We start from the raw sequence: 13,908 nt of genomic DNA on the forward strand, positions 1-13,908 counted from the left end.
CATCATTGCCACACAAGACATCACCTTTAAATACTTTGCCTTAAATCACTTCAACCTTAGACGTCTATGCTTAAGGGACTGTGTGAACCGTCATGAAATTTTCTTACAGGTTGTGTGCTTGAGGGACTGTGAGCTATCATGGCTCTGCCTTAAAACCATTTGCCCTTACATGCCTCGTGCGTGTGGGACTGTAAATCATCATGACTTTGCTCTAACAGTTCTCATGCTTAAGGGACTTTGAATTGTCACAAAATAATCTAAGTCTGAACATTGATGTTTTCCTTAAAATATATTGCCCTTACAAACCTTGTATTTGAGAGACTGTGGACAATTACGAACATCGCGACATTGAGCATCGCCCTTAAATCACTTTGCCCACCAATGACCCCGTGCTTGGGGAACTATGTATCGTTAATAACATGATATCCAAATTCATATTGTTATAAGAAATTTGATCCTAAGCATAAAATTATGGATACTTACGAACATCACGACCCTAAACATCACCCTTAAAGCACTTCTCCCATCAATGACCTCGTGCTTAGGAAACTGTGTATTATTATAAACACAATATACCACATTCATATTGTATAAAAGAAATTGAAACTACTTGATAACAACCATGTATTAAGCATGAAGGGTGGATGGTGATATCTAGCAAAACAAGTATGTGCTCGCCATGTGGGCGAGGTCACCGTATTGTGAGGTCTACACGGCTTTGAGTCAGGAAGTTGACTCAACCTCGAGTAATGTAATAAATTTGGATAAGAATCACATATCTACATCTCAAACAAAGGAGGCGCAATGTAATAAATGATAATAAAACATATTGTGCATAAGAATCATAGGCATAAAGGCCAAAAAGCCAAAATGTATATAAAGATACAAGAAAAAGAATCAACATAGGGTATGTATCATCACTTAGAGACAAATCATTAACCCTAAAAGCCTTATAACTTTGCGCATTGAAGACATGATATGTGTTATTATACAAAATAAATACCAAAATAATATTTATAATGAGGGGTAAAAGCCCAAACAAAGTATAAATAGAATCAATTCATTATTCATACAAGGAATATAAAAAATCACAAAGAACAAACGCAAACAGAAACAGGGGAACACTTCAAAAACTAAAAAGTTACACAAATAAACTTCAAAACTCTAATAATCCCTCAGAGAATCTGCACGCCAAAGGAGGAACAAGCTAGAACTTAAGCTCATTGGACCACCAACATCTTATCAAAAATTGCTAAAGCACAACACTACCAATTTGGCTGATATCTCAACCCGCTATTGTTTAATCCAAAAAATATAATTGTAAAGTTAAAATGTGAAGGGCAAGAATTCTCCCCTATTTTCAAGCAAAAATAAATACCCATCTCCTTCACTTCTTTCACGTTTATTATAGAATCAGAAAACGGAAGTGTCATCGTTTATAGCAGTTTGTTTTTATCAAAAACTTTAATTAATCCTGTCATCAAGGTTTGAGTAAAAAAAATGTGTGTATTTGTTTTAAAATCTCGAGTTCCAGGCAATAATTTATTATCCCATTTCATGGGATTTTTCTTTTTCTCTGTTGATAATGTCGCGAGCTCTTAAGATCATGTGGGCACTTTACTTATTTGACATGAAACTCAATAGACACTTCCGTAAGAGTAAAATAAGTGAGAGTATACATTTTTTTGGCTATGGTGGTATCATTAGTTATTTGTTGGATTCATTTTACAAGAAAATTGAGGTGCTGAATTTAAAAGACTGCGTGATTATTTAGAACACAAAATTATAAAATAAGTAGCATTTTTTGTAGAACCCGTTTTACATACATCAAAATCGAGAGCTCCATTACTTCTGCAGTTGTCTTAATCCTCTCTACTTATTCGAGATAGCAGCTAGAAACTCTTAACCAGAATTCGGGACGGTTAGGGTGGTGGTTTGGGTTTTGTAATCCAGATTTAGAGCGCTTATTCAGAACTGAGGGAAATGTAGAGCCTTAATAAAATTAAACTCCATAGGTAAACGCCCGGTGGGAGTGGTTGATTCAATTTTTTATACCTCAATCATTCTTTTCAACATAATTTTTTCTTAACAAAAACCTTTAGAACACTTGTTAGCAAGAACTTCATAAACCTGCTAAATTTTGATGAAACAGTCAATTACAGGTTAAATCTTTCAGTCTTTGGTGGACTACCTCTGATGGTATTCCACTCTATAATTCACCACTAAAGTCGCAATTGAAATGTATAACAATGTATAGGAAAAAGAAATTGTCGAGTTTGTTTAGTATAGCACATGCAAATCAAGAAACATAACCTAAGAGCAATAGTTATCACAGACAAGCACGAGACTCAAATAACAAAAACCAGCAGTTTGAATCATTAATTGATTATACCAAGTAAACAAAGAACCATTTTCACTTGAGTTATAAACCCACAATGGTGGTAAAACTTGCAATTATGCAATTTTATTAAGACAAAAGAATGGATGCAAAGAAAATCAAGAGTCCATGATAATGAGGTTCTGATGGGTCTGAGTTACAAAACAACCACCTCCTCCATAAGAAGAAATAGTCAAGTCATTCCTTCTTTCCTATTCCATGCGACATATTATAGATCCCTCGTCCCTGTACAAATGTATAAAGTATTGTTCATTAGATATGGTTATAAACAAGTGGATATGCACTGTAAACTTCAAGTTGATGAAGTCAACAGCTAAAACATGAAGGAAAAAAATCATATCACAATTGAACTTACAATCATGAAAAGTGAGGCTGCAGTAAAAGCAAGTGGAATTGCAACAGATGTAATCTTGTCATAGGGCCCTTTCAAGTGAGTATGGTTACGCATGTTCTGGAAATATTTTTGCTTCTCAATAAGCTTCTCTCGTTGTCTGAACGGTGCTTCGGTTGCTTGTGTCATCCTGCAGATGGCAAACAATTATCTCATAAATGCTTTCCTTTTCTCTTCATCAAAAAACTGAGATAAAATGACAGCCTAAACTAACGCCAAGGAAAGACAAAAATAAAACGATGGAAAGAGTAAGACCATACTTTATTTTTTTACTAAATGTTACAATCATACAGACGATACAGATATAGGTAGTGCCCCTTACAATGAACTATGTTTTAATTTACATTAGGAAACAAGCTACAGCAAAAAAGTTTTAAACTTGTTACACATCCCTCTACAGAAAAAATGGATACCCGGGTAGGATTAATATTTATAAATAAAACCCTCAACCGAAATTGAAGACAGTTCTACCAAACCTGGTATGATAACACATGTTTTCAAAAGTACTAGTTATCTGATTCTCTAATAGGCAGAGGTCCCTAAATTGTGTATAACCTTTGTGGAACTAGTCTTGACATCCCTCCACAGAAAAATGGATACCCATGTAGGATTAGTATTTATAGATAACCTCGGGTAATTTCTTAGACATTAAACTTGACATATAGACCGAAACACTCAACCGAAATTGAAGACAGTTCTACCAAACTTGGTATGATAACACATGTTTTCAAAAATACTAGTTATCTGATTCCCTAATAGGTATAGGTCCCTAAATTGTGTATGTAACCTTTGTGGAACTAGTCTTGACTCTTGCCACCTCTTTCCAAACTCAACAATACAAAAATAGTTCAGTTGCAAAAACATAGAAAACATGAACTAAGCAAAAGCATATTTCTATACACTTGTTCTTTAAGTATCGCTAGCTTGCTCCAATTTGACTCATTGCCTTTATCTACTTTGTTTAAGGCTAAATTATAGCAGCTTGTATTTTACTCCCTGAGTAGGGTTTCTGCAGACCTACTCTGTGTAGTTCCCTCTAAACCTACCAAGGAATGATTGACTTAAGACTTTCAAGTCATGACACTTTTACCATTTGAAAATTGTATGCAAAATCTTGGCCTCATTTTCCAAACCTAAGCATTATTGCATTTGAATCTTAACTAAGAACCTCCAAAGCTAAAGGAGGTTCTTAGTTAAGATAAGCATTACTGCATTTGCATCTTGAGCTGCCATATTTATGTAATTCTCATGCTTGTCAGAGGTTAATAAATAATTCTAACATGAACATCTACCAAAACAGCATGAACAAGCATAGGCACCAGTAACTTTCTCAAATTTATAAACACGTCTCCAGGGTTGAGCAATTCTAAATAAATTTAAGGTCATCATAAATCATATAGCATTCTAGGACTTGAGAAATAGTTTTGCTGACTTAGAAACAACTTATCCAGTTCTCAAATATATTTGAAATAAAAGCATCCAAAAAATGTTAGAAATTCGTCCATTATCAAGCCATCAAAATTAAAGATCTTTCGAAAAAAATCATACAAACTCCATTTTTCCTGAAATTTAATAAGCGGGGCCATTTCCATTTCCAGCAAGAATCTTTTGTAAGATATAGTGTCATAGGGTGGAACAAAACTCGACGAAATCACCAAAATCAAAATACAAGACCCCAACACACATAAACAAACCGTGTGCGTCAGTCAACCTAAATTCAAATCCCAAAGATTTCCACCAAATTCAAACAGAATCAAGATCATCACAATAATCCATAAATTTGCAAGCTTTCAGCAACAACATGATCTAAATCATTCCGATCCATATGTAAACTAAACCAACTTACACAAAACTCGAAATCAACAAAGGGACGGAGTTTGATAATCTTAAATCCAGTAGACACAAGCAATAAAATAAACATAATCGAATATTTCAAGCAATCTATCACTATATTAGCGAGAAAACCATAACACAATCACATATTCAAGGAACACCGGTAATTTTCGCAAAACCACAATTTTACCGAAATCCCTAGATCCAAAGGCTAACGTGCATTCGCATAAAAGAAGAGAACTCACCTGATTGAATATGAAAGTATGAATGAAGTTGTGGAAACGAAACCCTAGAATCCTCGCCTTTCTTCTGACCTCTATGCGCGAAAGTATAATGTTTTGTGACTGAAGAATGGAATTGCAAATTTGACAAAGTATTTCGCTTTTATTATACCCATTTTACCCTTCGTTCGATATTAAATGACCAGATTATTCTCTAATTCATTGGGTCATACAGCTAATGGGCTTAAAACTTGGGTGGATTTCATTTCTACACCTGTACATAGGTATTAACACAAATATTAAAATGTTTTTCATAATCAAATTAAATCAATATTTTTTGTTCAAATAATTGGATGGAGTGGATGTATATCCACATTTTCTTTGAGTAATCGAATGATTAGTGCGCGTCATATTGTTCGGCCATCCAATTCAAAACACTTTAAAACAAACTCAAACCCACACAATTTATCTTTCACGCCCCTATGTGTAACACTTTAAACCTCGCGCTTAATATTACATAATAAAGCATATAGAACACACATATTTACATTTAGGATGTTACTCGACATCAAACATGTATGTTCTGTAACACATAATTAAAATAAGACATTCAATACTTGTCATTGCATGTTCATATTTATTTAGGGTATCATTACAGTGGAAATATAAAAATAAGCATGCTTCGCAAATCATATAAGTTTCAAGAAAATACTTTATTAAAATGCAAACAGATGCGGTAAGAATCTCCTTAACACGATAAATTCATTACAACAACGAGTGTATAACATCCAACCCTCTAAATAACATAAATGAAAAAATTAAAAACATCGTTCCCCGCATAGTGTTACAAATCAGAGCAACATAATAAAGTAAACAGTACATACTGCAAGGTAGAGTATAAAATGCATACATATTCTACAGATAATTGCATACATCATCATACAACACATTCTCACACCCAACTCAACAATCACACACAAATATAAATATTATGCATATAACTCGTTTCTATAATGCAACTCAATGCATATGCATGTGGTATCAACTCAAGATTTGGTTCTCTCAGGAACTAGGGTCCCTCTCTGAACCCATGAGCCCTCTTCTCTGAGCTCCAAGCCACATCTCTAAGCTTGGGATAAGCCACTAGTCCCCTCTCTAAACTAGAAAGCATGCTTGTTGATACAACTCAAATGATGCATGAACTATACATACCAATATCAATATTAATGCATTAAGACTCCTCTCTGACCTTAACATAATGCACTAACAAATCTCATAATCCCCTCTCTAGATTACCACACAACGATCAATAAATAACTATTAACTGTAAATTCGACGTTCTCTAGAGGAAAGACATTCAGGAGACAAAGGATTGAATTTTATGAAGAAAGATTGGCTTCGATAAGGCAGGAGATATCTTTGACAAATTAATTTTATAGAATCTAGTCACACTGATAGGTTGATTGTTCTATATTAGACTTAGAAATATTTTAAGTCATTCAGACTTGGAATTCGAAAAATAGGATTTCGAAATAGGCCAATAACAGGGTTTTTGACCTTATATGTCACTTAAGAAGGACGTGTGGAGGCTTGCAAAAGGCGAAGCGCATGCAGGAGGAAACGTGTCATCTTCTAAGTAGAAGACTGTTGCAGTCGAATAAGTATATATAGGAGTCTTAGTAAGTAATCGAAGTATCTAAATTCGGATGACTAGCGCTTGTTTACCTAAATCAAGGGTAAACAAATTGGCACGCCTAGTGGGAGCCTTTGTGTCCAGTTCAATTTTTTAAAAAATTTTGTTAGTTTTTGTAAATTCTACATGGTAACTTCCTCCCATACTTTGTTGTATGAGATTGAGGAGTGGTAGGGTAGCCAGAAGTAACAAATCCATACTCAAAAGGAAATACGTTAGAAGGATGGTCAATCCACGCCAACTAACAGTGTAGAACAGCTTCCCCTTTCGAAAGGGAAAAATACGACCATAACAAATGTGTCTGAAGCAATACCCTCCACAATGAGTACAACGGCAATACCGTCAAATGCGCAAAGTAGGCCAATTTTATCCCCCGTCCGAATGCATGGTTAACCAATGACCCCGAGGCCAGTGGAGAATAATAATGTTAGGTTACCTTTTGTGTCTGGATTCACAATGCCATCAAATGGTCGGGAACAACCATATGACATGCCAACTTCTGTGATGGCAAATTTACACAACAATGTATCAACATTTGCTAAACAATTGGCGACTACGTTTTTGCCCTTACAAGGGTCAGGATCTGTCGTAAATAATTTGGGTCGAAACACCCACAACCCACCGTTTTTACGAATAACTCTTTGATAGTGTTAAGACAATAAATGGATGAAAGTAATTATAAAATAGTTAACATGCTTACCCAACATATGGGTACCATATTCAACCCTTTGATATAAAATATCATCCAAATTAATCAGCAATTGGCAGTTGACGCAAATTGCAGATTTCTTTGGCGCTTCTCAAGTGCCAAATCGACAACCCCGTCAAAAATGGATGTTAGAAAACCTATGGTGTGTTTGTTTCAAGATTTAAAACTGTACTTCTTGGAATAATATTCTTATGATTCTTGTTCCTAGGAATATTATTCTTAATTATGTGTTTGGTAGAAATTTAAATTTTTAATGAATAATTATAAAATTTGTTTAATTTAAAATTATAATAAAATTAATATAAGTATTATGTGAGTGATATTGAGAAGTTATAATTTATTGAATTTATTCTCATAAGAATGTTATATTCCCTCCTTTTAATTTTTAGAATAAAATAAAAAGAAACACGTGTAATAATATTCTTAGAAATAATAAATACCTTAAAATAATTTCATAAAACTTGAGTCAAACATGAGAATGCGTAGCCATATTTCAAAAATAGTTTCTTGAACCTTAAAAAAAACTAAAAAAGCATAGTCCAAAAGTCATCCTAGAAGAGGATTCAACGATCAATCATGCCCAACAATTCTAAAAAATTTAACGGTCAATCCTAGAAGAGGATTCAACGATCAATCATGCCCAACAATTCTAAAAAATTTAAGGGTCATCCTAGAAGAGGATTCAACGATCAATCATGCCCAACAATTCTAAAAAATTTAAATAGTATTATAATAATCTTTTCATTCGTTTTGAAGTGATACAACTCAGAGAACAAGATAATTCTTCGTGATTCCTCCAGTAACACAGAACAAGCTGTGAAGTAGTTGCTGACCCCACTGTGCTGATGTCAGTGTTGGCACATGTTCACTTTCTATTGGTTACAATTCAAAGATGGTTGAAATGTCGGCGGTTGTTGATGTCGGCATTTTTTATCTCCTCTTGAACTTTATCATAAATAAAGCTACCAACTCAACAATGATCAAAAATTCGAAAAATAGAGTTAAATAATTCAGAAACCAACTTGGCCAGATATTTTTATTAAAAAATAAACTTAGTATATGTTTATGAGCAGTACAACCTAAGAACTATAAGAATAATAATTGATATAGTGCGAATTCAACGAATTCGTAATTTCTTGTGAATTTTTTGGTTATGCTACTTAAAAAAGTTTTATAAATATTTATAAAATTAAGTAAAAATTATATATTAAAAGGGGTTTAATGAATATACACTGACCGTGCAAAAAAAATTTACACTGTCATCCAATAAAAATGTAACAAACTGCCATGTCATCTCAATAATTTAAATATAACAGTCGTGATTGTTTGACCGTGTAAAATTCTTTTACACTGTCAGGACATCACCCGTTTTATTTTTTTCTATCAAGAGAATAACGGAAAAAAAGAAAATAGGATTAGAGGATACGCTAAAATAACATTCAAAATGGTAGGAAATTGGTCTGGCACTTTTTTTTTTTTTATAGATGAGAGGAGTTCATATATGTTTGTAACCTGTAATGGTTCTGTGCAGCAATATCAGGCTGCACCTGAAAAGCATATATATTATATTTTGTAGTGCTCTATTTTAATAATAATTCTTTTTTTGCTTCTCCAAAATAAAAATAGTACAGTTAAGAAGATAAATAACTCGCAGGTCATAAATGATCCTCATACAAAATTGACAAAGAATTGAACAATGGGGGACATAACATTATTCCAGCAACACATGTTGGCAACTCCTTAAATATTGAAGCATCTCATTTACACAATCGAATTCTTCCGAGTTCCAATCGAATCATACAAATCAAATCATACGAATAAATTCATGTACAAAAAAGGGGAAAAAGGAAATCGATTTTTAAATGTTTTTGTAGTGAGGTTAGATTGTTCCTTAGGTATCCTTGATCAACCATTCCCGTGATTTTTATAATACATTTGAGGTTGACCCTTCCCATGGATGAAGTTGCTAGATAAGTAAAATCTCTCCTAGCAGTGCAATGAGCACTCCACATGCCACTTACCAGTATGATATATAGTAGTAGCTGCTGGAAACAATCAAAGCCCAGACTTAAAAACTACTGGACTATTATTGCATTGTCCTCCTCCTGCAACTCCTTGAGCCGTCTCTTGGCATAAACTGTGATAATGATGGTTGTAGCCACAGTTATGCAGAAGCCTAAAGCATTGAAAATGATTTGCGGGGCAGATAGAGATTGTCTTTCATTTGTAGCATCAGCCAATGTCCGAATCAAAATTCCCCTGCAGTAAATAACCATTAAGTTCTATATGGTCCAGATATTTTGCATCATTAGTTTCTCAATCTTTATAGCCAAACTAACATAGGAAATGATTAACCAAAAATAATGGATTACCAGAGTAACATTAAACAGTTTTATATTGACATTCAAGTAAGGGCACCGTTCTTTCATGTTACACAATCAGTTTCAAAATAACCATACAAAAGTGGAATGACGTTGCAAAGTAGTGGATTCTCATTGGATATCAATGTAAAACTGTTTTACACTATCAGTACCTACCCTTTAATTCCTTCATTTAAATAAACCCTTAAATTCCTTAGATGAAATGCTTTTGCCAGAAATAGATTCAACCATACAAGGTAAATTCTTAAAGATCTTGTAGGTGAATCAAAGAAAAAAGGGTCCAAAAATTAAATTGACATCAACAGCTTTAATTAAAGATACCTTTCAAAGCAAAAAGATTTATAACTTAGATTTTTTTTCCCATAAGCTTAGGAGGGAAGATTTGCCCTATTTCAAGGTGAGGGTATGCTTAAAACCCCAAATGAAGGGCTGCAGTGGTGCTTACAGATGGGTTACAAATGCAATGCAATGCAAAACCACCAGTACGAGTCAAACATAGACTTCATTACCGCCCCAATTTGATCCCACCAGTTAACTAACTTTTATCTTATAGAACTAATTATTAGGCTTGTGAGAATCAAACAATTATGATGTTGTACTTACCTTCTTTTTCTTTAACCCTTCCAAAATAGGAAGACAAAACAAAAACATCAACACATTCATAACATTGATGTTGTGGCAATAATATTTTACCTTTATTGGGTCAAGGGAATCATCAAAGCTAAAGAATAGATCAAAGAATGGTGGCAAATAGTATTAGAGGGGGAACAGCCAAATAGGGTATTGTATTAAATATTTTGCTTGTGGAACTAGAAAGTGAAGTTTCCATAGGTGAGCATTCCAGCATTTCTGCAATCAGCACCATCATTATGATAGGCAACCTTTACCATTGAATGGATAAAGCAAGTATGAGTAATTTAAGAAGCCACACATGCCATGCATGGAAAGAGAGTAATCTCTTACATCTATAAAAATTCTTAGAACAGACAAATGTGATAGATAGTATTCCTAAGTGAGATCTAAATGAGAATACAGACAAATGTGAACTAAGCAGCCAGCTGCTCCAAGAAAAACAATAATCTACTGGACGGACAAATGAGTATTCTCCAACCTAGTATATTACCAATAGTCAAATTCAAGGAAGAATGGAGGATCAACGTGAGAGGACACAGATGAAGATGTTCAGTTGATCACACATAAAAAATTGCACTTGTCTAAAGTACAAATTGTAAAATCAATGAACTTCGATGACCAAAAACAAATTCTTGAGCTGAATTGTAAGCATACATAAGGAAATTAGTTTTAAATACAACTACAAACCGAAAAGCATAAAGCAAAAGCAATCACCCACCTCAAAAACATGAAAATAATTAATGGAGGAACATATAACAGATTCATCAGTTCACCAAATCATTTCTAATTGAGGGAGACATGAAAACATTGTAAACAGGAAGAGTATGGAGGAGTATCAATCCAGTCATTCAAAATTTATAAACATAAAAAAATTCTAATTGAAGCAACTTTTACCATACAAAACTAGTAAACAATTGTATTTTCTTGAAATAACCATATACGGCTAAACATACTCAAGCATAACCTATATTCACAATATGGCATGAACACCAAAAGTCAGTAAAAAGTTATAAGTGCAGCATTAGGAATGATACATAGTTTCAAATGCAAAACTATTCGATAAATAATCCACAAAAGTATATAAATAACCCGGTAAATCACAAATTCATTGGGTAAAAAAGTGGTGAGAGGGATCCCATTAAGCTCATTCGATTGGTAGCTGTGCAGGATCAAAATGAAGAGGCGCCGGTTTGAACCCGCGACAATCCACTTGGGTTCAAATCGGCGGCACGGGCACCTCACTTGAGTTCGGATCCGCGGGCCGCGGCACCTCACTTATTCACTTTAAGGGGTAAAATTTTGGTCATTAGACTACTATACCCAAAAAAAAATGTAAAGAGTGAGAGAGTGCATACGTATAGATTGCAACGAATATTTCTGGCACTATTCCAACCAAGGATCCAATTATATAAGGCCCGTACTTGACATTTGTTGCCACAGCACAATAGTTGTAGATCATGTAAGGAAATGGAGAAATCCTGATTAAGGCAACTGCTCGAAACTGATGAAACCAGCTTCCACCGCCAGCAGACTTTAGGATAGAAGCTTTCTTTGGATACTTCTCCAACCATCCCTGCATAAATCATGAAACATCATATCCAAATTAGTGTACGTGAGGCAAAAAACAGCATACAGAATCTCTCAAAAGCACAGGGCATACTTCAATTTTATGATGGAAGATTGAGCCAATGATAAAAGGGAGTGAAACACCAATAGCTACTGCAGGTATTATTAGCAAGAACCCAAATCCATAACCATATTTCATTCCAGCAACCCACATAGAGGGTGTAGATGGCAAAAGTATAGTTGGAAAAAGTGCTACCGAAGCAAACACCAAAATAGTAAGCACCGGAGGACTGAAAGTTTCTGTTTCCCAATTTATTATTGGAATAATCTCCTGAAAATCAAAGTTAATCAAACCCATTAGATATTAGTTGACTCAGAAATTCAATAAATATATTAACTTTATTGACCGCAAAGAATTGCTTCCAATTTCAGCAAGCAAAAAATCAGTGCATGTTCCAATGTTATAGGCAACACGAAAGACAACAATTGGACTTGATTCAGAAGCAATTGATATGCAAAACCAGTGCATAATTTTTATCCTCAAAAACAAAACATCACAACGGAAAAACAAGCCCTAAAATACAAAAACACACAACAAAAGCACAAACCTTGTCTATGAAATAAGGTCCAACCCACTTGAGCACAGCAACAGCACAAAACCCTAAGAATAAAAACAACAACACCATTTTAATCCAGTACCACACAACGGATCTCCTCGCCGGCGGAGAACACTCCTCCTTCTCCTCGGCCACACCTAACGGTGAACCCTCATCGGAGCAAGAAATCAATTTGATATAATCCCCTTTGTTATCATCAGCTTCGATTGTGATAGTGAGGTCCGACACTACCTCCTTTTTCAACTCACCGCCACAGTCATCGTCGTACCCCGTCATCGGAAACCCTAATCGCTCGGTAACCCCAAAATCTGCAACAACGAAAAGATAAAAAGTTTCTTTTATTATAAAGAGTTGTTGATCATGTTTGGTGAATCGCTTTAAGTGACATCACCACCACGTGCAATGTGAGAATAGATTGAGAAACGAAGATAGCAACGATGGTGATGATGGAAAAAAGCGCGTTCGGTTAAGGAATGAAGAAACAGTGTGATCCGAGAATGGGAAGAAGGTTCAATTTTGGAAGCGCTTTTTTCAGTTTCTTTTCTGTTGCTTGTGGAAACCCATCTGTGATTTAACAAGACAGTACTCGGTTTGGTTAAAACGACACCGTTACGTGCCACGTGGCGATTTTTGAAACGTTGAGTGTCGGATGTGGAAAAGCAATGGTGTAGATTGCTTTGAAGTGAGGATATCCACTATCGTCGCCGTTACCGTTACGTTAAGTACAATATATAATATAATAATATAATATAATAATATCAGTATTTTTTATTATTGGATATGACTTGTTTTCTGTTGTTGATTACATTATGAAATGAACTTTATTTTATACTAACATAGGATTATAATTATGGGTTCGATGAGACATTTCTCTCATAAAAAAAAGAGTAGGGATATTTTGACATCTATAACTTGACATACATTCAAAAAAAGAAAAAAAAGTTAATAAGAGTATTAACATATCTTTGGAGATGTTAAAATATATTTTCTTAAAAAGAATATAATCAAGACTAATTTGTTATAATTTAAAATTTATTTTTATTTTTAAAAATAATTTTTATGATAACTTCTTCTAAAATAGTAAAAGTATTTCAAACTTATTTTTTATAAAATCTGGACACAAATATCAATATTCATTATTAAAAATTATAAGTAGAAATTATATATATATATATATATATATATATATATATATATATATATATATATATATATATATATATATATATATATATATATATATATATATATATATATATATATATATATATATATATATATATATATATGATCGTACATCATCAGAATGGTTCAATATAGAGAATTTTTTTTCAAAATAATCAACTTCTTAACTTTATTTCTAAAATAATGATTTTTCTCATCCATGTATCAAATTTTTCATGTTCTAAACAAAAAAAAATTGAAGCAAAGATCATGTGTAAAATTAATTGACTCATTCTCTCAAA

General features: G+C 33.7%; 2 protein-coding genes across 3 annotated transcripts; both read right to left on the bottom strand.

Moving 5' to 3' along the window:
* Window positions 1–2,353: 2,353 nt before the first annotated feature.
* LOC131637580 (uncharacterized) lies at window positions 2,354–5,002 on the bottom strand. The gene is made up of 3 exons (XM_058908180.1): window positions 4,868–5,002; window positions 2,754–2,919; window positions 2,354–2,623 (listed from the first exon to the last, which is right to left on the bottom strand). The coding sequence occupies exons 2-3, from the start codon at window positions 2,916–2,918 to the stop codon at window positions 2,576–2,578; spliced, it is 213 nt and encodes a 70-aa protein (XP_058764163.1). The 5' UTR covers window position 2,919; window positions 4,868–5,002; the 3' UTR covers window positions 2,354–2,575.
* Window positions 5,003–8,934: 3,932 nt separating this feature from the next.
* Window positions 8,935–13,016, bottom strand: LOC131637588 (Golgi apparatus membrane protein TVP38-like). 2 transcript variants are annotated; one of them, XR_009294365.1, is made up of 5 exons: window positions 12,434–13,016; window positions 11,920–12,156; window positions 11,615–11,832; window positions 10,320–11,223; window positions 9,367–9,504 (listed from the first exon to the last, which is right to left on the bottom strand). XR_009294365.1 is itself a non-coding variant. In XM_058908189.1 (4 exons), the coding sequence occupies exons 1-4, from the start codon at window positions 12,716–12,718 to the stop codon at window positions 9,321–9,323; spliced, it is 924 nt and encodes a 307-aa protein (XP_058764172.1). In that variant the 5' UTR covers window positions 12,719–13,014; the 3' UTR covers window positions 8,935–9,320. The 2 variants fall into 2 exon arrangements, 1 of the variants encoding a protein (XP_058764172.1); XM_058908189.1 differs by lacking the exon at window positions 10,320–11,223 and having other exon boundaries at window positions 8,935–9,504; window positions 12,434–13,014.
* Between the last annotated feature and the right edge of the window lie 892 nt (window positions 13,017–13,908).

This window comes from Vicia villosa, linkage group LG1, assembly GCF_029867415.1.
Source record: "Vicia villosa cultivar HV-30 ecotype Madison, WI linkage group LG1, Vvil1.0, whole genome shotgun sequence".
Classification (NCBI taxonomy): Eukaryota; Viridiplantae; Streptophyta; class Magnoliopsida; order Fabales; family Fabaceae; genus Vicia; species Vicia villosa.